This window comes from Pteropus vampyrus, unplaced genomic scaffold, assembly GCF_000151845.1.
Source record: "Pteropus vampyrus isolate Shadow unplaced genomic scaffold, Pvam_2.0 Scaffold80, whole genome shotgun sequence".
Classification (NCBI taxonomy): Eukaryota; Metazoa; Chordata; class Mammalia; order Chiroptera; family Pteropodidae; genus Pteropus; species Pteropus vampyrus.
In genome coordinates, this window is record NW_011888861.1 from 2,269,704 (window position 1) to 2,293,738 (window position 24,035).

Genomic DNA, 24,035 nt, shown 5'->3' on the forward strand with positions numbered 1-24,035 from the left:
CTTGTGCTAAATATTCTTGTGTATGTGGGGCACGCCATGGGTGCTGGTGATCCTTTCTATCTTAAATAAAAAATTAGATTTCAAATGGACCCGGAAAACAACCACTTCCTATCTTCTAGATGAGGAAACTGAGACCAAGAAAAATTATAAATTGTCCAAAGCCACAAGGGACCAGTGGAGCTCTCAACCAATTCTAGTCTTCCATTTCTAGTCAGAGGAATGGCCATTCTGGTTCAAAACCTCTAAAGCATCAGTCAGTGTCTATATTCCTGCACCGAGGCAGGAAAGGAGAAAAGGTGATGATCTTGACTTTTGGTGCAGGCTTCTCAACAACAGGCAGCAACTGGTTAACTCAAATCTGTTGCTTTATTGGTCTGACTTGAGTGCCAGGATGGAAATGAAATCTTGCACTTTAAACCAGCTCTTGAACGGAGTCGTCCTTCCAAAATCCAACATAGATCAATTTGATCCTGAATCTTCTAAAGTTTTGTTAAAAAATGAGAGCAGCACTTCATAAGGTATATAACTGTCTAATCACTATGTTGTACACCTGAAATGAACATAATATGTCAACTATAATAAAAAAAATTTTTTTTAAATACTAGGAAAAATTAAATTAAAAAATTTAAGTCCACATGAGAAAATCTGTCTCATGTAAAGACCAAGTGGACCTCCCAAGGATGCCAGCCAGAAGCAGGGTTGCTGCTAACACTTTGGCCATGCCAGTCTCAGTTGAAATTTTAGATCAAACTTTCCCTTGTAGGAAGCTAGATATTGCTCTTCCCTCTTCCGAGTTTGTGATTTCTTATAGCAGATACTATAACATCTGCAAACTGGCTTCACTGGGCAAGGAAAGAAAATAGCAAAAATTTAAATCTCCTATTGAAAGTGACAAACATAAAAATGTCCCCATTAGCCACTTTAAATTTAAAATGATGGAGGTCAGAGAGATATAGCAAAAGAGGAAGTCAAAGATATCTTAAGTATGAGAAGGACTTGATGTAGTTTGCAGATGGAGGGGGCCTCATGGAAGGTGGGAAAAGAAACTGAATTCTACCCACAACCAAGGAACTTGGATGAGAACCTTGAACCCCAAAAGAGAACACACGTGGCCAACACTTTGATCTTTAGCCTGGTAAGACCCCGAGGGGAGAGCCCATACACACCATGAGAAACTTCTGATGCACAGAAACTGAGGTTAATAAATGTGCTCAGAGGTCCTGAGCTGGCTCATGCGAGATGTAGGTTTAAATTCTAGCTTTGGCACTAACCCATTGTGTGACCTTGTGCCATGTCACCTAGTCCCTCAAATTTCATCTCCTGTCTATAAGTTGGAGGAGGGGCATATTAACATTGATTTTCTGGAGTACTATAAAGAGCAAAATTAAATGTGTTTGAAAGTACACTCACATAATATGGCATCATGTAAATGCAAGGTTTTTCTACAATAAACCTCCCCCTGAAAATCATGTGTTGATACGAATCTTGTATTTTTCTTTCTGTATATCCTCCATTTTAGTTGAGCACAATATTATCTAAATGTTTATTTGTGAAATACTTTGTGAAAAAGCAACATTAGGAAAATTTTAAAATCTAAAAGGACAACATATTTACTGAGGTCATTCCTCCCTTAACACACTTTTACGAGTTTGAAATCTATTAGCCCCCCTCTTCTCCTTTGGGGTTAGTATCTGGCTAAAACCTCGTCACCTACACTCAGCCATAGCATACACAGTACGACGTATTATGGTACTGCAACGGCTCCCTCTCCTCTTGCCTCCTAAAAAACACTTAGAAGAACTTTGACATTCATGATCTCATCCACTCCTCCTAAGCCTGAGCTAAGACAGACAAAATGATGTTGTATGATAAATGGCTGACCCTGGATCACACCACCAGTCAAGAGCAAAGTCAGGCCTGGAACTGAAGTCATCTTATAGCAAGCTGGGTGTCTGTTCCCCCTCCCCATGCTGCCTGGATTGGCAGAGGGCAGAGAGAACAGAGGACGCTGCCTGCTTGTTCTGTGCCCTGGGTGACACCTGATTTGCCAATCCTCTCCTAACACTCTGTTCACGTGCCCTTGTGGTGCTAAAGTCCCAGGGTCAGGCTGGAATTCGGTACACACCATGCAGGGTGGTGTGTAGATTTCTGGACCTGTTTGCTTTTAATTAAACAAACTGGCTTGGCTTGAAAAAAATAAGTCTAGGCTGATCAATAATCAGAAGTCCCAGAACTTACCTCAAGAAAACCTTCATGTTCCTTTCGTGTGAACGTGGTCAATAGGATTGATGTTAACCACCCACTCACACCTCCATGGGAGACCACACCCCCAAATCGTGGCAGATCATTAAGGAACTACCAGATAAAATAGCTAATATTAGACTTAATTCCCTTCTCATCAAAAGCCTAAATTCTAGTTTTAACATACAAAAAAAGAAAATATGATAAAATTGTACTGAAATTGAAAAACACAAAGGCAGAAAACAGAATTCAAAGCATAACTTTATATACATCAGAAATTCATTAAGTAGGCTCATTAGAGTCTCATTTCCTGCTTTGAAAACTGCCAGTCAATTGATTTATTTAATGACCGGTCACAAATACATATTAGAGTACAAGCTGATAATGTTAATAGGAAAGAATTTGGATCTGAGTTAACCATTGCTTTGAGTCTTGATTGTAAACATTAAAAGGAATCTCTGAGAATGTACTTTGTATTTGTGCAGAAGAGGTAAACGTTTTGGCATTTGCCGTAAGTATAATTCTAGTTCCAACATTAGCTATAATCCTAGCTCCAATATTAACAAGTCAGATACACACCACCTAGTTATTTAATGAACCACCTTCCATCTCCTTCCCTTCTCTTCCAACTGAACCCCAGGGAGTAACTGGGTTTGATCTCAGGGGGTGGCCATTTGCCACTGGCATGCTGTCAGACACACCAAAAAAGAGTCAAAATGATTATTTGAAATAATAAATTATTCTCTTACATATACTTCCACTGATGCAAATAATTGAGAGGGGAGTTCATTCTCTTGGGACTCAGGCATGACAGTGAAGGCAGGCTCAGAATGATAGACAAATGAAAGGGCATTAAAGTACTCTCAAGGAGGCTTTCAAAGAGCATTCTTTTTCTGGCTGCCACTCATCATAGTGTGACCCTTGGAAAGACATGAACACAAAACCATTGCTTTCTCTATGAAATCAATCTGCTTCATTATCTCATAGGATTTGTCTCAAAGATCTTTAAAAAGTACATGTTAAATCTCATTTATAAAAGCTTTAAATTTTTTAAAAACATATATGTAAAAATGTATAAATAAAACAACTGCCATTATTTGAAGAAATTAATTTCTCATAATGCAGAGTTGGATACTATCTTTAAGGTCTAAAAGAACCCTAGATTTATTATCTAACAAATGGAAATAATTGAATAACAGAAAAACCTAACTACAGTTCTCCTGCAAATTCACTAGATTCATAATTTACATTGCAATGAGTCTGCTGGTTAGGTATTGATTAAAATCACTGATGTATAAAATGGTTCATTCAATAATTCTTTGGGAATGCAAATTCAAGTTCAGCAAACAATAAGTGTACTTTAAAATGAAATAATGTTGAAATTCTAGGAGCTGATTAAGCAAAGTAAGAAACCATAACCCCCCATGTTTTAAAGTGATCTTATTTTCTCAAAACTGAATGATCAGAAAATGAAATTTCAATTTATAGGTCAATTATAAACCTTTGTACTCAGGTATCATCTTAGAAGCATATAATATTCAATAAAAAGGCATCAACAGCAGTATAGAAATATGAGCTCTCAGTTTTATAGAAATACAAGTTCTAGTTGTTAACCAATTTCTGGCACTCAGTTTTAGAGGAGTCCTGCCCTGAATACTAATCAAAAGGAAATGACCTTAAGTTAACTCTCTAATGTAAATCTTTTTTTAAATCCTAACGAGGAAATACATTCTTCTAATAAACTTTTAGAAGTTTAGAAATGACCTCAGAGAGTATGTCGTCCAACCCTTATTTTTACAGAACTAATGATTTTGATGCCTGGCAGCATTTTTTGTTAGAATGATCAAAGACCTAAATTATTGGTTATTTCTCTGGATGAGGATGAATGCCTGCGCACTAGCAGTGTGGAATATCACACATACGAGAAAGTCTGCAACAAGTGAGGGCATTACACTTGCTCCCATTTCTTTTAGGAAACAAGGCTGCAAGAGTTACTTCCATAAATGGCATTGCAGATTAGGGTCCTTTTTGTCAATTCTGAGCCTAAGATTTAATAATGACGGAGATGATAAAATTGAACGTGTCTAGAAACATGCAGCACAACGTAAGTTAACACACTTGATTTCCTGCTCCACATTTATTGGGGCTAGAGACTAAAACAGCTATTTTATTCTCAAATAATTGGGAAAATATGACAGCAATTTCTTAAATACATAACAAAACTTTCTAGATCATGAATAAACATGAGATGTAATAGCCTATGGATATCAATTGTGACAGCTTTATAAAATGTCATTCTTCTAAGGCATTCTGAAATTGTCTTTAAAGCTACACATATATGCATGATTCTATATACACAAAGGCATCTATTCATGAACAGAAAGTCTTTTAGAAGCACTGTGTAGGGAAGGCTAAAGTAATACATATTTAGATTGTGAATAATTTTTAAGAGACAATTTGGGGTTCCAAGAAACAGTTATTTACATTCAAATAAGTATGTCGATTTTCAGACCTCAATAGGTAAGATATTTGTGATGCAGGCTACAAGAAAATTCACACTGTGAACTATTCATTTTTCAAAGACCTCTTTCAAAAGAGAGATTTCAAGTCCAGAGCAAACATTCATGGCATAAATAAACAGGATGCCTAAGATTCTAAAATTTGTTCCCATATGGTTTCCCTCCTCACCTCCCCACCTAAGAACAAGAGAAAAAAAATCCTAATGGCACAACATCACAGCGAGATGTTGTGCCATTATATCCAGTAGTGTTTCTAGATGATGGGTTATTACATCCAGATAACAATTTCGGTGAAGGACTTTTAATTTCTGTTTCAAATGGACCATACCACTGCAAACGCAAAAAGATTTCTGCTACAACATCCAAACATTATCATGTAGACCCAGATTTCTTCCTAGTAGAGAATGAGAATCACTAAGGAAGGATAAAGCCCATAGAGGAAGGAGATATGGTTAAATTCTTTCACTGGCCAATTAACCAAAATGAAGCATCAGTCTCTGTTTTCAAAGTTGTCAGCTCTCTCCTTTATAAACAAAATCTCTAGATCAGCTTACACCTCACCCTTTGATGCACCAGAGATATATTTGGGTTTCACCTACCAACCTATTCCTATTGATTCCAACAATATTGCACAGGACAATTCATTTAGCTCTTTAAGGAGGAAGTCGCCATTTTCCAGGTACTTCTAACATTTTCTAATTTAAATCCAGTTATTTCAAATCTGTTTGACAAACAATGCCCACACCTTACCGCCCCCCCCGCCCACACACACACACACACACACACACACACACACACGAAAGTAGCTAATTCTGTTATAGTATCTCTGTAAGAAGATAAGTTTCTTCAGTTTTGCCAAAGAAATAACATAGATGTTTTCTTCCGTTTTTACTACAAATTCAGGATTACTTAAAATCAGTCCCTGTGTAAAGGTTCTTTGTGGAACCAAGCTTGGAGAGTTTACCAATCAAGGAGTACATTGCGACTATTGACATTCTTGACAGAAAAATTCAGTTTCTGTTGATTTCCTGTGATCCCCTGAGCAATTATAAATGCCCTTAACTATAATGAGGCAGTGTAAAACAAAGCAAATTATTCAAATATATGTACATTCATATTTATAGTAATATGAAATACATTGATAGAAGAGAGTACTGATTTTTTCCTGAAGTGTTTAGAGTGTTGAAGGAAAATAAAGACACTTAATATTGAGAAATTTCTAATAAATGATTAAAAATGTTTTTGGTTGGCTGCCATTAAAAAGTTTTCCCAGAGTTCTCGATGTTCTATACAAACTGCAAATAAAAATATACATGACCAAAATTACTATACATAGATATCAATATGTACAGATGAATTAAAGTTCCTTAAATATACACATCCCCACTTAGAATACATTCTATTACATAAGCAAAGCATCATTCATTAATAATAGGTTCACGATAGCAGCAATTTAATAATCTAGTTATCCAGTTACCTTGGAAAATAGCATAGGTCCTGATAGGGCCTGATGTGGTATCTCCGGTTTCAAGAAGACCTCTCCATTAACATTTAATATAGTTTTCATGAGGCACTAGGCTATATTGCTAATGGCAATTATGTCATCCTGTCATTGGAGAAAAAGTTATCCTTTTCAAAACCCATTTATTCAAAATCTGACTAATGGCATAATGGGAAAAATAAGTCACGATGAGGTGATACAAATCAAACTGTAGAAGATATATAAAGCTTTTATATTTTACTTCTTACATATTTTTGTTGTTTTATCAGTGCCTTGTACATACAGGAAAGTATTTTGATTGCCCTAACAGATACTAAACTCTGCTGAGAAGACATCTGCTCTGAATTGTGTTTGAAAATACTCAATTTTACAAACTGAGGTGGCATGATGTCATCCTAAGTATGGTTTTAAAAGAGTTATGTTTATGAATCTATACCTTTGGGTAAGTTAAGAACCAAAATTTATTTATATATATATGTATATATATATATACACATACACACATATATATATACGCACGTATATATATACACACACACACATACATATGTAGTATGCAAAAAATCTTCAGGTTGATTTATAATAAATCGTATTAGTCACAGAATATAGAATAGTTTTTACATAAACATTTATTTTGTGTGTACTACTATGTGTAATAATACACAATATTATTTTGTGTGTATATTCATGCATGCCCAATGGATAGTAATTTTAGGTAGTCCCCAAGTTATATGGATTCTAGATGAACATATAGACTTTAATATTTACTCTTAGTGTGTATTTTTACGGTCCAATTCTAAATCTGTTGGGTGTATGAATACAGAGCTCAACAAAGGTCTTTGTTATCTATGATGAAGGTTTTGAACCTCTGCCACTCCACTAATATAGTTCACGTAAAACAAGACTGCAGCTACTGGCTGTAAGAGAAGAGTTTATCACCTTAAACAAGTTACACTTGCCAAGGGAGAGAGGCTAAATTAGACCACATTGTTTTATATGCTGAAATCCTTTTACTGGGAGGGGACAACTCCCTCTGCACAGCAGTTTCTCCTGCTTGAAGCTGAGATCACACAAGGAAAAACCTATTGTGTCTCTGCCAAGTCACTGTGGGAATGTCGGGAAGCACACCCAGTAGCCAGCAGAGGCAGAACCACCATATCGACTCCTAAGATAAGCAGCTGTGTTATCGCTCTTATGAGAATTTTCCCTGATATAATCTTATCCATGGGTTTTCTCCCACATTTCCCATGGTGGTCAAATCAACACAGATCAGGTTCTGGCTTCTCAATCATCATGTATGTCACCAACCATGACAACACCTTTATTACACTGAATGTCCACTCAGGCTCCTTGAATATGGCTGGAAGTTGAATAGTCCAGTAGGATCTTTCAGATGATAAAATGATGATGCGTTAATTCCTCTCCAAGAACCCAGAGCTCCTGACCTGCTCCACAGACACAGCCTGGACTGCAGAACCTGATTCTCTTTACAAAGGAACACAAATACCAGTGCTTGGCCTTTTCAGATGCTGCACGTGGGCAAGCAAGTTCAAAGTCTGGACACAGAGGCACTTCCAAAATTTGGCAAGAAGAAGGAGGTGAGTTCACTAAGTGGGGTTTTATCACTGTGTTGTCTCTTACGTATAAGACATCTGTGGCACACGGACACATCAGAGCTCTTTAGGTTGTAGATGGGTCATGCTTTTTCTTCTTGCCCCGACAGGACTTGCAGACACAACAGATTATACATGGGGAAGCCAGGAGCAGCAAGGGTGAAGTCACCAAAGCAATGATGCCCAACCCTACAAGAATCCCGACCACCTGGAAATTTAGGGGAGAAAAAAAACCTATTTCAGCAGTTAAATCCTCCTATATGTATACTATGCCATCAGCTATGGACTAACTACTTGTGTCCCGCTGCCGCGCCGCCCCGCCCCCCTCAGATTTATGTTGAAACCCTAATCCCGAATATGATACTGTTTGGAAATGGGGGCCTTGGGAGGTAATTAGGACATAAGGGTGGAGCCCTCATGAAAGGATTAGTGCCCTTATAAGAAGAGATACCAGAGAGAGCTTGCTTCCTTTCTCTCTACCCTCTGCCATGTGAGAACACAGTGAGAAGATGGCCATCTGTAAATCACAAAGCCAATCCTTGCCGGAACCCAACCCTGCTGGCACCCTAATCTCCATCTTCCAGTCGCCAGAACCATAAAAAATAAATTTCTGTTGTTTAAGCCACCCAGTCTATGGTAATTTGTTATAGCAGCCTGAACTAAGACACCACCTCAGGCACATAAAACAGTTACTATTATGAGACCTTTTAGCCAGGGCCCAGCAATCCTCTAAACTGAATAAACTAGGGAGACACCAAAGACTAAATCAAAGGTGAGAAGAACAAACCAAATACTAAGTCAGGCTCTGGCACAAGCTCAGTATAATCATGAAATGTTGCTGTTGGCTCTCTCTCTACCTGAGTTTCCTCAACAGTCTCATAGGCATGTTAATAATGATTACTAGGCTATTAACACCAATTCCTTCAAAAGGAACATGGCCTTTAATAAATATGAAACACTATTAAAAATAAACCAGGACTCCCTTTGAACCTGTCATATAAACTCACAATGGCATGTACAGAGGGATCCAAAGCCCAGCAGGGGCTCATCAGGTTTTAGAGCACTGCCTTCCATAGCAAGTACACCTTTAGGAAAGCCATTCTACCATTTTTTGCAAGAGGAGAAAACATCTGCCCTCATTTTGCAGGTCACTGTTAATTACTTGGCTGACCTGGTGCCCTGCCCTTCCACTTATCCTCAAGAGGACTGTGCTCATGAATTAATTCAGACAGTTGCTGTTCCCTAGCCCTGGCCCAGACCTCCCCAGAACCTTCCAGGCTTGAATGGGTAAGCAGGAATAAAGTGGGGAGGATGAACAGGCAGGCTTTTTAAGCCATCACGAGTCTGGTTTATTTCATGCTCCTTTTAAGGTCAGGGTACCTGTGTTCGATTCCACATCACTGAGGCTCTTGAGTGGCCGAGCTTATTCCTACACGGCCCTTTGTCATAATGTCTGAGGAAAATGTCATTCTGGAAAACAAAAAGAGAGATTTTGGTAATCATGCAGTTTTGAATTACGAGATAGATACTGACCACATCAGATCACCTTAGTGGAAGCAAAGACTCTTTCTAGTGACATTAATGACAGTCTGTAGGAATTCCAAGCCCTCGATCTTTAGACTATCTCTCAGTAGTTTTATAAATCACTTGAGTAAAAACAGATCATAACCAATGAGACTCTTGACAAAAAGAAATTAATGACCTGATCGATTATCTTCAAAAGGTAGCTCTATCAGAGGTGTGATACGGAATGAGAGGACCATAAACAAGACAGCCAAAAGGGAGCTGTAGTAAACAAGGAGATAACATGCCAGTGGCTGAGATAAAGAAGAGGAAATGAAGTCATGAGATATTAAGAAGGTTACTAACTACATGGGGAAAAAGAGAGGAAAAAAAAATCACAGGTAAACAGAAAGTCACTGGGTAAAAGGCAGTGGCTTTGTTGACAGAAATGACAACAAAGAGATGGACTTTGTTGGGAGGTCATGACCAGAGTTTGGATATGTTGAACTTAAGAAGTTACTTGAGACATTCAAGCAGTACTGTTCAAAAGGCAGCTAGTTACATAGATGTGGATTTGAGAAAAAAGACTTGGGAATCAGTCCATACGGGGTGGAAGAAAACACAGAAGTAGATGAGATTACCCAGGGAGAGTACAGACTGAGGAGCAAAGAGGCTGTTGAGCACAAACATGTAAGAATGGGTCAAGAAAGAGCCTAGAAAGGAAACTGAGAAGTAGCCAGAAATATAGAAGGGAAACCTGAAGAAATGAAACCACCAAAATGGACATGGTCAAGATGTCAAAAGCAGCAGAGAACCTAGGTAAGATGAGGAATGAAGTGTCCCTTGCATTTTACCCAAAAGAAATCACTCAGAGTCTTGGAAGATCATAGTCAGGGGATGAGTAGGTGGCAATCTCAGCCACAACAATAACTGGAGGTAAGTAAGTGTCAACAGCTAGAGGTCATTATGCTTTATTGAGGCTTGCTTGCTAAAGGAACAAGAGAAATAGAACATTAGCAAGGGAAAGATGGAGGCTTGAGAAAAAGTGCTACTCATTTTTAAGTGGGAAGCAGTTGAATGTGGGGATAAGTTAGAGACTAGAGAGTAGAAAGCAGAAGTTGAAGTCACAGGAGAGAGAAGCGATAACTAAAGGGACAAGTCGTCAAGGTTCCCAAAGCAGAAGATTAATTCCTCATCCTCTGAAACAACAGGGATGAGGACTGAAGCAGGAACTCACTCAATGCCCCGGCAAAACTCAAAATCACTCTGTTTGGTGTCTGTCTCAGGCTTGGCTTTTGGACAATCACCTTCCTCCTAGATTCATGCTCTAAAACTTTCCTATAAACAAATATCAACACCACACAATCTGATACAGAACACTTGTCTACAGAAAAGCATCTTTACCAACAAGCCAATACCCCCAGCTAAAACCAAGAAAATGAGATCAAAGAAAACAATGACCAGAAAAAGATGCTGTGTATCCAGCCACTTAACATCTGTATCATTTCATCTCAAGTCCCAGAACAGTACAAGTGACAGAACACTGTGTTCTTTGCAACACCATTCCACAAACACATTTCAGCTAGAGGATGGAGAGGTCTGGCGTACATATTTATCCCCTTATACTCTTACTTCCTAAAGAGAATCTCATGGGCTCAGCCTCCTTGGATCTGAACCCAATTAATATTCTAGTTAAACCTGAAGGAAAGAAAAAAAAAAAAGATTTCTTTCATTTGTAAAGCATGAGGGATGCACAATCAGTCAAATCTTCACTCAGAATATCACTCATTTGGAATTATGAGAGGTCTCAACTATCAAACATAATTGTAATTCAAGGGGTTACAAAAGAATTTTTTTAAAAGAATGAAAACGTTTCAACCCGAGCTGCTGAGCTTCTAGAGTCTAAAATGTAAATTTTCTTCTCCCCAATTTATACCTCATCTTGAAACACTGATGTCAAGCCGATTAAGATTCTTACTCACAGATGTCATCCTAAACAACTTATCAAATCTTCAGTTAAAAATCAGGCACGTGGTGGCAAGCATGCATCCCGTGTTAACGGCACACTCACTCACCGAGTATGTATAATACTAAAGCACTACACAAATTGCTTACTGAATTGAAGCAAACTAAGCAATTAAAATGGAAAGCTGAGAAAAAAATGACCACCCAACCATGACTGAGAGCTTACACTGATATGGACATATTTTATAGGTTCAAATTGCCAAGATAGGGAGTATCTATAAACTACTTAGGCTACAACAAACTTTAAAACACCATAATTGAAAACAGTAGAATTCTACAATCCTTCACACTGCCTTTTAACTCTGAGGGCACAATTAGCCTTATTAGCACAAGACTGAATGAAACTACACCTGGATTTGGGAAGACATGCTTTGCGAGTGGTGCAGGAAAAGAAGAATTACACCAGATCCCTTTATCTAGGAGGGGAATCCTAAAAACAGTAGCAATAACACTGTCATGCCAATGAATGAGATAGTAAAATAATGAGAGACACCACTGACTTAAATGGCTTTTTTCTTTAAATACAAAAAAACTGTGGTAGAATAACTGATCCCCTAAAGATAGCCACAGCCTAGTTCCCAGAATTTATGAATATGTTATTTTACGTAGTGAAAAAGAGATTTTGTAAGTGTGATTCAATTAAGACCTTGAGGTGGGGGAGATTATCCTGTATTATATAGAGGGGCTTGATCTAATCACATGGGTCCTTTCCCAGCTGTGGCCAGGAGGAATGACTCTGGAAGCTATGACTATGAAAGAAGGATCAGAGAAATGTGATGTTGCTGCCTTTGAAGATGGAGAAAGGGGTCACAAGCCAAGGAATGCTGGCAGCCTTTAGAAGCTGGCAAAGGCCAAGAAATTGAATCTCTCCTAGAGACTCCCTCCAAAAATGGCCCTGAGGACACCTTGATTTTACTCCAGTAAGAACTGTATCAGACTTCTAATGCACAAAACTAAAAATAATAAATTTGTATCGTTTTAAGCCAAAATTGTGGTAATCTGTTACGACAGCAACATAAGACTAATACACTAACATACCTTTATATATCAGAATGAGACAATGCCCCCAAAGCAGGAAATGTTCCCAAAACAAAAGCTTGCCTTTAAAGCTAAGGTGACATACCTACGGAAATCAAAGAGAGGTTTTACAGATATCTAAAGTAGCATGCTCAGAAAGCCTCATAGAGAAAAATAAATTCTTTGGCAGTACAAAACCAGGTTCGATATTTTAAAAGGAAAGCCTGTAGGACATCAGCTGTTGTGCAGGGACAGTATGGAGAAAGACCACCCAAGAAGAGTCTTCCATGTGGAACTTACGTCCAGGTTCTGGAGACAGTACCAGCAAAATGTGTGCTTGCAGTTCTTGCACATCATCTGAGCACAGCCTTCGTTGCGTTCGATGTAAACCCGGCAAACTGGGCACTGCTTAATGGGAGCATCTGCATCTGTCCCAAAGAGGGCCCTAGAAACAAAGTAGATGAGACATTACAGGATGGGGATTGAGAATGATACCTGATTTTTTAAAAAGCTAGGACCACAAGGGTATACACTAATCAGGACTGCAGGAAGAATGTGCTGAATATAATTATTAGTTAAACAATGCCCTTCTAGACTCAACTTTATGGACATCAATGGAATTCCTAAGCCTCCTGATACGTAATGAACTTTTCATTATCTGTGCTTAATTCACCTCCCAGAGGAAAAGGGTTGGGGTAAAAATAGGAGAAACAGAGATTATTGGTTATTTAGATAACTCAAAACAAAAAAGACTGTAATTTATTTATCTTTGGCTTTGAGTAATGATATAGTTGTATTTTCCACAGCTGATTTAATTCATTGTTTTGTCAAATTAGTATTTCATTCCCTGAGCACACACTATCTGAATAAAAAGCTCAAGAAGTCTGCTACATAGCAGAAAAATTAGCTAGAATCTAACAGGGTATAGATAATCTATTTAATGATCTATTCAAATTAATAAATGGAGGAGGTTGGATAGGATCAATAAACAATATTTTAAAGTATTGTAGTAATGTCCAATGTCATTGAAAAGACCTGCTCCAAACAAATGGATAGACTGACACAGGGTCATAGCCTAGCAGGGCACAGAAAATAAGAGAATAAAGTGGGGTGGGAGGGAAGGCTAGGTGAGTCATAGAACTGGGTTGCACTTGAGCTATTGCTCATCAAAACCTCCCAGCACAAGGACATCAAATTCGCCATGTGTTATCAAAACTATGATAGAATTTGGTACTTACAATAACCTTATATAGCAATGGGGCAGTTACTATTTTAATTACCTGCTCCTTTTTTTTCAAATAGAGACACAGTCTTCTAGAGGCTGAGTGACTTGCATGAGGTCACACTGAAGCCAAGTGACAATGTCAGAACTCAATCCTTCTCACCCTGGGATCTTTACATTGTCCTGTGATATCCGGGGACCCTACTGCAGTGGCAGCAAAAAACTTAAGAGGTACTGGCTAAAAGGACATATACCTGCCATGTGTATTGGATCTTTCTTTTCACTTGATTTGTTTGGTCTGAGATTCCAGCACAGTCTCACAGCCAGGTAGCATTACCGTTCCTGAAGAATGGTTCTACACACTCTGAGGGCACTGCGTGACTAAACCAACTGGACTACAACACAGGTATTTCTGTTCTCACTGATGGCTAAAACAGTCACAGCCTCAAGCAAAGCGAGGGATCAAACACAAAGGGCTCTCACTCTGAGCCCTGCTGCAGTCATAAAAACCTTCTCTACTGAAAGGTACAGATTTAATTGCTTCTCATCATAACAAAATCTCAACCTCGGCACCATCTTTTCAGAGTAAAAAGTATTGAGAGATAAGCTCTTTTCCTCTAGCACCTATAAATTTAGCACTGTACTACACTGAAGGGCTGTTGTTTCTACTGATGTATTCTCTCTGGTATGATGGGCACACCTCATGAGCTGGCAACTTAGGTAAGAAAATAATTTCTGCACCACTTTGTGAGCAGGAAGAATGAGATATGTCAATAGTAGGTAGGTATGGTATCCAAGTAAATGGCTCTTGCCAAGCCATGACTTCCTACTGAGAACCAGTGGACCATGTGTCTCTCTACCTAAAGAGAAATCAAAACTCATACAAATGCTAACTTCGACAGTATTGGGAAGGTTCTCCTCAGGGTACTCTCAGGGTAAATAAGTAAAATCCCCTTAGAAATGCTTTTTTTGGTTATTCTTTATTAACAACTTAACCAATCCTGAGATACTTCTCAGGAAAATTCTTCGGGGAAATAATAGATCACTAAATTCCATTACTAGATAACTCCTTCCCCAAGCAACACATTTGATGTTTCTGAAAAAACTAGTAAATAATTCCAAAGACCAAGTTTCCTTTCTTACCCGTGTTCTGTTGGTAGGACAATAGGCTGACTGTCTCTACAGGAGACCTCTGCATGCCAAACATCCTTGCAACATGAGCAGAACTTCAAGTGGCAAGAAGGGCACTCCACCAGCACAGGCTGTCCGGGATCACCTGATGCAACGGGGCACACTGTCTGACAGTCTGCGACAGGACACCACGTTCGGTAGGGGTCCAAGTGAACTTCTAAAGCATAAAGAAAGAAAATGTGATGGTCTATTTATCTTTCATTCAAACTTGAGGCTCTCTTCCCTTCATTGATTCTCTTTTGTAGGCTAACATTTATGGAAGCATGGTACAATCAAAGGAGGTAATTTCTTCACAGTAGACCCAAACCTACAAGGTCCCTTGGCTGTGCCACATTTCTCAGAGTAGGTACTCATGGAATAGGCCGCCACTGCCCTTATGAACAGATAAGCAGTGTACTCACTAGCCAAAATTTGCAACTCTTTTGTAATATTTTTCACCTTTCAGCACGTGGAATAGGCAAAAATCTCATGTCTTTTCTACAATTATTTTGGGTACTATCTTAGAGGAAAATTGTATATGAAGAGTCTACCAAAGCAAAAGAAAAGAAATCACAAAAGATTTCGTCTTTTCAGGCACTGAGAAATAAGTAGTGAGGTTTATTTTGTTGTTTAAAGGGAAATCAAAGAATAATGAAGAATCAAATAGTTTAGGGACCAAACAGGGTCTGGTGTGGCTTAGCCCAAAAGTCCAATTACCTGTCAATTTGGATATTCTGCTGCCCTACCAATATGCTAGTTAAGAACAATTTGTAAAAATCCACTTACTCTAAAACAAAAGGTAGGAACTTTCACAGACCATAAAATGATAGTTTAGTCATATACCTCCTGGGCTAGATACATGTGGCATGCACAAAAGAAGATAAGGTTGAGGGTAGATGACTCTATTAAAAAGTTTATAAATCTTGTTCAGTTTTCCATTTTTTATTCAATAACAGATCCCATGTTCCTGTCATATAATATGACCTTTAAGGAATATATCACGTGAAAATTATATTATTTTAGGGGTAGTGTAGCTCCTTTTTCTCTAAATCAAAATATTTTGCAAATTTTAACTGATAAGATTCTAGTTTTAAATGCCCTAAGGCTTGTGATTCTCAGAAATTTCCAGGCAAGAAGCAAAGAAACCCATAGGGTGGTGCAAAAAAGAGCTGACGATATTAAGTATCAGCTTAGTTTTAAAGGTAGTAATTTTACAAATTCAGTATCAGAAGGAAAAAGCCTGAAATTTTCAGGTAAACACTCTTCATTAATGTCTCACCTAGGAAATGCAACAATGGATCAGTGCTTATTACAAATTTTCTCTCAGAAAAGTATCCTTAAAAATATTTTCTTATCTATAATTTGAGAGGGGCAGGAGTTGGAGAATGAGGAGCCAAAAATAATCAGAAAAGGGAAAACTATGATTCACACATCCTCAGACCCCAAGAGAGATGGACTGTCTAAGATCCCTAAAACTTTGGAACGGGCTGGTTAGAAAGTTAAGGGGATAGTGACACACATGCTCCAAGGTCTTGACTTTTTACATCCATACCATTTATATTTTCATTCAAAATCGTATAACTGTTTCACAAATACTAAGCCCAAAGACATGAAGGCTGATATGTAACTTAGAGCTAAAGATTCCCACATCAAATATCTTCTTACTATCCATTCTAAATCACAGGTCTGTTAAAGTTTGATGATAAAGGTAAGTCTATAGGTTAGAACCATGAATAAGCAGTCAATCAAAAGCTTTCCAACTTTTATCTAAATAATGCAAAAGAAGAGATTTACACATGTAATGAAGCACTCCAATTTTGCAAGGAACCAAGTGAGAAGAGGAGAGAATCATAGAAGATAACTTGAGAACAGCAGTCAAGGGCCTGATCACGGATTATGATCATAAGGCCTAAGCATGATGAGAAGCCGTTGAGGGGGAGGGCCATTTTGATCAGGGAAGGGCCATGATGTGACTCTCATTTTTAGAAGATGACTCTGGCTACTGTAGGAAGGAAAGATGGTAATAGAACAAAATGACAGCAGAGAGGTTGATTAGGAGGCTATTGCAGTGATCTAATCTAAAATGATAAACTGGATTACATGTTAGAAGTGAAAGTACTGAAAATTTGGAACATATTTTGAAGGCAAAACTGTCAAAATGCAGTTGGATGTAGTCAACCCAGTTGACAACCACTAACCTACAAAGATGCCTGGAACATAGTAATAATTGAATAAAGGAATGAAGCAACATAACAGAAGTATAAGAAATAGTATCTGTAGATCAATTTCCTATGATAATAAAAGATTGCATAAATGGCAAGGTTCTATATTGTTCAACTCTGTATTCAGATATGTCCAGAGCACAGAAACAATTACCCAAAGAGATTTTGTATAGGGCATCTTGGAGTCTCTTGGAGAAGAGCTTCCTCTAACAGAGTAAAAATCCAGACAGCCAAATCCGGCCAGGTTACACTGAAAAGGCATCTGTCCTTTAGATTACCCTTCAGCCAAGCTCCTAGAACAGCAGCTACAGGTAAAAGTCAAGAAGCCAAAAGAGTGGTTTCATTTTTTAAAATTATTATAATTCCAATATATTACTAAGAGTGCAATTTTCCTTTATATACCTCAGGTAGCACAGCATACCACAAGTGCAGCCTATAGGCTGAATTAGTAGAAAAGGAAAAAACGCCGAAGGAGCATCAGACATTGGCAGCCCTGGCAGCTAACAGGACTTCTCAAAACCCAAGTCAAAAGGGAACAGACCGATGGACACCAGGTGGTGGTCAAATGGCTGAGTGTGAGCGGGAGCTGTCTTCTCCCCACCAAAAATCTGAGAAGAGGCTGAAGGGAAGGGGAGTCACACAGGGTTCATGAGAGATTTGTAAAACACTTTTTATTACAATTATGATGATCTCAATTCTACCTCCTGGCTTTTGGTCTAGGAAACACAGTAATTATAAAGATAAACAAAATGCACACTTATGCAAAACGTTTAAGGTTCAGTTTCTTCCCGAATTAATATATAATCAACTAATTTATTCTGTATTGGCAGTGATGAAAGCTTCATGTTACTCTGAGATAGGAAAAGTTCAAAAATCTAGAAAAAGAGAAACCGGGAGTTTGTATAAATCAGCCCCTAAACTAACAGTGCCCCTAACTCTTTAATAATGTGATTTAAAAGTGATTAATTGGAACATACTCACATCAAAGATAGACGGATTCACAGACTTGCATTGGAATTTACTTATGAAAATTAGAATTGATCACCGAAGTATTTGATCTTAAGACTCTGCTTGTTCATATAATTTTTGAAAGGCAGGAAATGCTATTTAAAACTATTTTCTACTTCTGTATTCTGACAATTATTAGGAAGTAGAAACAGAAAATAAATAAAACTGCCATGAGGCCTAAAGATCAGGCCTGACACAATGACTTTTCAGTTTTCAAAAATGTGACTCCAGACCCTTGATTTTCTTACCTGGAACTACCAGCATCAGATATGTGGAGTTTGTTTGTTATTCCGTAGTATATTCTCTCAACTCACATGAGTGGTTTTTCTGCCATTCTCTACTATTGTGAAACTCTGCCCCAAAAGGCATCACAAGAATTTTTATTATTATGGGAAACATCAGGCACCCAAGCTAATTTAATTATCAGCAGAAATAAATCAAACTGTTTTAACTTTTATGACCCACTGCATTTTTAATTATGGCAAAGTTAATTTGCTTTCTGATATCTCAAAGAACAAAAGTCTTTTGCATATAGTTAAAACGCAATTAAGCTAAACTGATCGGAATTAACATCTGCTACAGTAAATACTCAGGGGTGGCCATTAGCAGAGGAGTTGCTTTCAAGATCATTGAAGAGAACTACAAAATTTCAAATTTGGAAATGACTTGTGAGGTTATCTAGCCTAATATTATTATATTAGAACTCACAGAAGTTAGGAGTTTGCATAATGGGGTTAGTGGGCATATGATAGGATTAGGTCTTTTTCACTCCTAGAATACCATTCTCTATGTAAAAATATAATCATGCTATTAAATAGCTATTTAATTTCCACTATCACCATGGAAACCTTTTCCCTTTAAAGCAGCAACTTTGAATGCTTCATCTCGGCAAATCGTGATCTCCTTGGAGGTGAGCAGAGAAAATGGATTCATACATACAGTGAGAGTATACTGAAGGAAGAAAACAGATATGCTAGGTGGCATAATAAATTTACATTGATTATCAAGTTTCTATACAACTCTGTAGAATCTAGAACAATAAGAATGGAAGCATGCTGAAACAGATTTGGATTTGATGAAAAGAAAACAAAAATGATATTATTGTGCTATATACTCAGTCCAAGATAAAATCGAGATTCTGAAAGATGCTTTCTTAGTTTAGTTTAGAAAACTGGAGAAAAGGTAAGATTTAGTGGTGGTAATGATAAATAATGACAACAACAATAATGGCAGTGATAAGTTACTGAGTGCAAACCATAACAGACACACAATATTAACTCATTTATTCTCTACAAGAGCCCTAGAATAATCATTCCATTGTTATTCCTATTTTACAGATGAGGAAATAGAAGTGCACACAGGGAGCAACAAATACTTAACGTTGTGCTTCTCATTCAGGTCCCCTTTAGAAATATCTTGCTGATATTTTAATTTCTAAGGAAGGCTGAAAGATGTAGAGGGTGCTGTTTTAGATTTAAAACTGATGGACAAGAAAGAACTAAATAGTAGAGGAAGTGTGAAGCTGAAGAGAAAGTGTTATCATCTGAAAGCACAGAATAGCTTAGGAAGGAAACCCTAGACTTAGTTATACATACCGCAAAACACCGAAAAGCAGGCTCAAAAGGAACATGAACACACGAAAACACACACACACACACACACACTCACACATGATCCAAATGGGCTTGTGATGAGAAACCATGAAAAGGAAGATGACCAATGAGAGATGAGAAGTCTTAAAAAATAAAACTGATGATAAGGTCATTAAGTATCATGGTCTTAAAAAGAAAAAAAAAGAACCAATAGCTACACAGGCAGATGAGATAAAACCTTACTGATCAGATAAAGATTGGGTGGGAGTATTTCACCAAGGACAAATAAAAGAGTGAGATGAAACTCAAAGGGCCTTATCATAAATGTTAAGACTCAAAATGAAAGGAGACTTGTGAAAAATACTGAAAACTAAAGAGCTTTCAAAGAAAAATGGAACCATAGCCTGAAGCAGTATCTGGAACTGAACTTGGCACATAACAGACACTCACTATATTTTAAAAAGTAGATATTGAACATGTGAGTGAATGCAGGAGCAGTAGAAGACAGTAGAAGAATGCAGTAAAAGACAAATTTCTATGTTACTTCACTTTTATGAAGAATACAGCATTTAAACCATTCATAGGTGTTTCTAACCTCTCTATAATACAAATAGCCAAGAACAGACATGTTAACCTACCAAGGAACTGAAATAACTTGCAGTTGTAGTAAATAAAACAAGGTCACAAAAAAATAGGAAAAATGCTTAAGTCTAGAGATGGATAATCTTAAGCTAATTTTCAAAAAAATACATTCTGAGAAAGTAGATTCTGGAAACAAGAAAAAAGCAAAATCCTAGCATTAATCATCAGGCATGTGCTTTGAGAACCAGTAGAAAGTACAGCAGTGATCACTAACATGTGCCAAAATTAGTATTCCCTTTACTTTGTTAATATGGGAAGCCTGACACAGAAAAGGAAAGCCACAAACACCATAGTAGCCAATGGAAAAGTCACAGATGGATGCAAAGTGGATTCATAGAATAACCAATCAATTCCAAATGGTGTTTCTCTGCTTTCTATAAACACAGGGATGATTTGGGCCCATTCTTATCCAAAAGATTTTTTCTTCACAAAGACTTAGGTGAAAACAAAAAAATAAAAGTTAAGCTAATATATACATAACGTAAAGCAGAGGACAATTAAAACACTGGATGACAAACTAAAAACTGAGAAAAGAACTTGACAAGCAATAAGAACTGGACAAAACCAATGAAAATTTTTTTAACTAAGACAGCTGCCACTAATCAGATTCCACTTTTTTTTCAGAGCAACAACAATCTCTACAATTCTATTGTCTCAGAGCCCAGCCAATGAGTTTTACTTCCCACCAGTTAGTCATTCAACCCATTCACAATATTAGTATTTAATGCATACCAAGATCCCTTTCTAAACAGTGTCACAAAAAAATGTTTCCATGGCATAGACCTCAAAGTCGCCTAGCTGATAAGTCTTGAGTTTGTGGTAGATACGAAGTCTGCTATGTAAAAATGAGGTATATAATTTAGATACAGATTACCCCAATCAAGTAAATTCCATTATGTAGCACTGTATTAACTTAAACTTACTCTTACTTAGATTGTCTTTTTTCTAATAACAATATTTATAATGGATGATAATGAAGAATTACATGATTATAAATTGCCTTCCAAAATCACCTAAGATCAGCATATCTCTGGGTCTCAGTTTCTTTTTATAAAACTAGAGCATTGAACCAAATGGTCATCAAATTTAACATACTTCCAAATGTAACATACTTTCATAATTTACAAATAGTTAAAAAAAATGTCCAATTACATTTATAATTAAATGAGTGTTTTACAAGTTTGGCAGTTCCTCGAAAACTAAACATAGAATTACCATATGAACCAGCAATTCCATGTCTAAGTATATATCCAAAAGAACTGAAAGGGACTCAAACAGATTCATGTACCTCATAGTTCATTATAGCATTATTCACAATATCCAAAATGTGGAAACAACCCAAGCGTCTATCAATAGATGAATGGAAAAACAAAATGTGGTATACATATACATTGGAATGTTATTCTGCCATAAAACAAAATAAAATGCTGGTACATGCTACAACATGTATGAACCTTCAAAACATCATACTAAGTGAAATAAGTCAGACACAACAGGAAAATATTGTATGATTCCACTTACATTAAATATCTAGGCTAGGCAAATTCATAGCGGCAAAAAGTAAATTGGAGGTCACCAGGGATTGGAGAAGAGGGGAATGAAAAGTTATTATTTAATGGTTAGAGTTTCTACTTGGGGTAATAAAAGTTTTGGAAATAGATGATGGTGATGGTTGTACAACATTGCTAATGTTCTTAATATACCTAAAATGGATAAAATGGCAAATTTTATATCATATATATTTTAACACAATAAAAATTTATAAATTTATAAAATTTTTTATAGACGAAGAAGCTTAGACACAGTCTATGTGATCCCAAGCTAGTCTCCAATTTTTAACTTAAATAGAAATAATAAAATCAATTATCAATTCATCAGAATCTATTGTGGGCATGTGTCTAAAACTTGTGAGAAAAAAAAATCCATGTATGAGTAAAACTATGTGATCAACTTATAATACATCAAAGCAAAGATATGCAAGACCACCTACAAAAGACAGACTGGCTCTAAAGCCTGCCCGACTTGATTGTAACCAGACCGAATATATTATCATATCTAATGAAGAAACAAGCCAATCACAAGTAGGGCTGAACACTACAAGAACAGCAAAAAGTCCCGGTCACAAAGCAAAGCGTGGTGACATCTATCCATGCACTATCTGGGGGAGAGTGAGAATCCTGGCCAATGATTTTCCATATGTATCTTGCCTATGGCAAGGCTATTTCCATTGTAAAGATAAATGTGGCACTAAAATGCATATTACTAAGTGAAATAAACCAATCTGAGAAGGCTACATAGTGTATGATTCCAATTCTTCAGCATTCTGGAAAAGACAAAAAAATGGAGGAAGTTAAAAAATCAGTGCTTTTGAGGTGTTGGAGGGGAAAGGAGGGACGAACAGGCAGAGCGCAGAGGAATTTGGGGGCAGTAAACTACTCTGTAAGCTTCTACAATGGTGTATACATATCATTATAAATTTGCCCAAACCCACAGAATGTATGACAACAACAACAAAGGTATGGTCAATTAACTTAAAGTGTTCTAATGCCAGTGACAAAAGACAATCATATCTATTCTGATATGAGGATATTTCCTGGAGAATGTTATGATTATCTAGTCTTGGAAAAAAGGGAATAGGGAAAGTCTACCAAGTATATTTTAATGTAAATGGTGCTACTCTGAAGTTATTAGTATTTTTATTACCAACAAACGTTATATTTTGAACACTAAGACAAAGAAAGCACTCGTAGGAAGTGCTTTACATATATTAATTTGCTTAATCCTCATCCCGACCTCATGGTATAGAGACTATCATTATTCTCATTTTACAGATGAGGAAATTGAGGTGCAGAAATCAAGTAATTTGCCCAAGGTCATAAAGATAGTAAGTGGTGGGACCTGCATTCCCACCTAGGCTCTTAGCCACTACTTTTTATTTATCAGTGAGAACCAACCTATAGAAAGTTTTAATTCCTGGTACTATTGGAATTTGTGTAATTACAAAAAGGCATTTTACCTAAAATGTAAACGATGAGGAAAAGGCCTGACAGATGGGGCAGCGGGGCAGGTATACAGGAGACTGGTAGACATGGGAGAGGAAAGGTACACATGAGGCAAGGGAAAGCTATACACAGGCCGAGCCCTCGTTACTGAGGAGGACTGGTGAGTGTACAGGTCTCATCGTTTAAGAAGAAGCCCGAAAATCCAACCTAACTCTTTGGCTTTCTCCAGTCAAGAGGCCCCCGATCATGGCACTTGTTACCAACCACATCCATCCACATATGAGTACTTAAAATGTCTCTGTTCCAATAGTCATTTATTTTTATAATGGTTGATATTGAAAAAAAGTGGGAGAACGGCAGGGCAATAGTTTGACACCAGCATCGCCTTTGCTATCACATCCAATAAATCAGCATCTGATGTTATAATGCTTAATCTAATCAGCCCAAGTAGATGAATTAGGGAGGGCCAATGTAAACTACCTATCATTAATTTCTCTAGTTAGCTCAGAATCCACGCAGGACAGATGTCTTCATCTATTAAACCTAAAATTCATCTGACTCCACCGGTTCTGTTACTATGTTCAACATTCTATTTCTTAGCCTCCTATGTGCATCTTCCTATAAAGCGAAATTGTAATTCGAGTAATGTAGTCCAAGGATTTTTTTAGTAAATCCCACCTTAATATAGCAGTCTTATAAATTTAGTTATATGATCTACCCATGAGATATGAATCTGCTTTTGGCTTGCTGAAAAAAAA

The 24,035-nt window shown here is 37.3% G+C and overlaps 1 protein-coding gene across 1 annotated transcript in view; it reads right to left on the reverse strand.

Moving 5' to 3' along the window:
• Positions 1 to 6,823: 6,823 nt before the first annotated feature.
• The window catches only part of RNF144B (ring finger protein 144B), a 63,618-nt gene continuing 46,406 nt past the window's right edge, over positions 6,824 to 24,035 (reverse strand). The window contains exons 4-7 of the mRNA XM_011362839.2: positions 14,785 to 14,989; positions 12,720 to 12,864; positions 9,255 to 9,344; positions 6,824 to 8,082 (exon numbers count right to left, since the gene is read on the reverse strand). Of these exons, the coding sequence (XP_011361141.1) occupies positions 7,942 to 8,082; positions 9,255 to 9,344; positions 12,720 to 12,864; positions 14,785 to 14,989 (581 nt within the window). The 3' untranslated portion in view covers positions 6,824 to 7,941. The remainder of the gene's footprint in view (positions 8,083 to 9,254; positions 9,345 to 12,719; positions 12,865 to 14,784; positions 14,990 to 24,035) is intronic.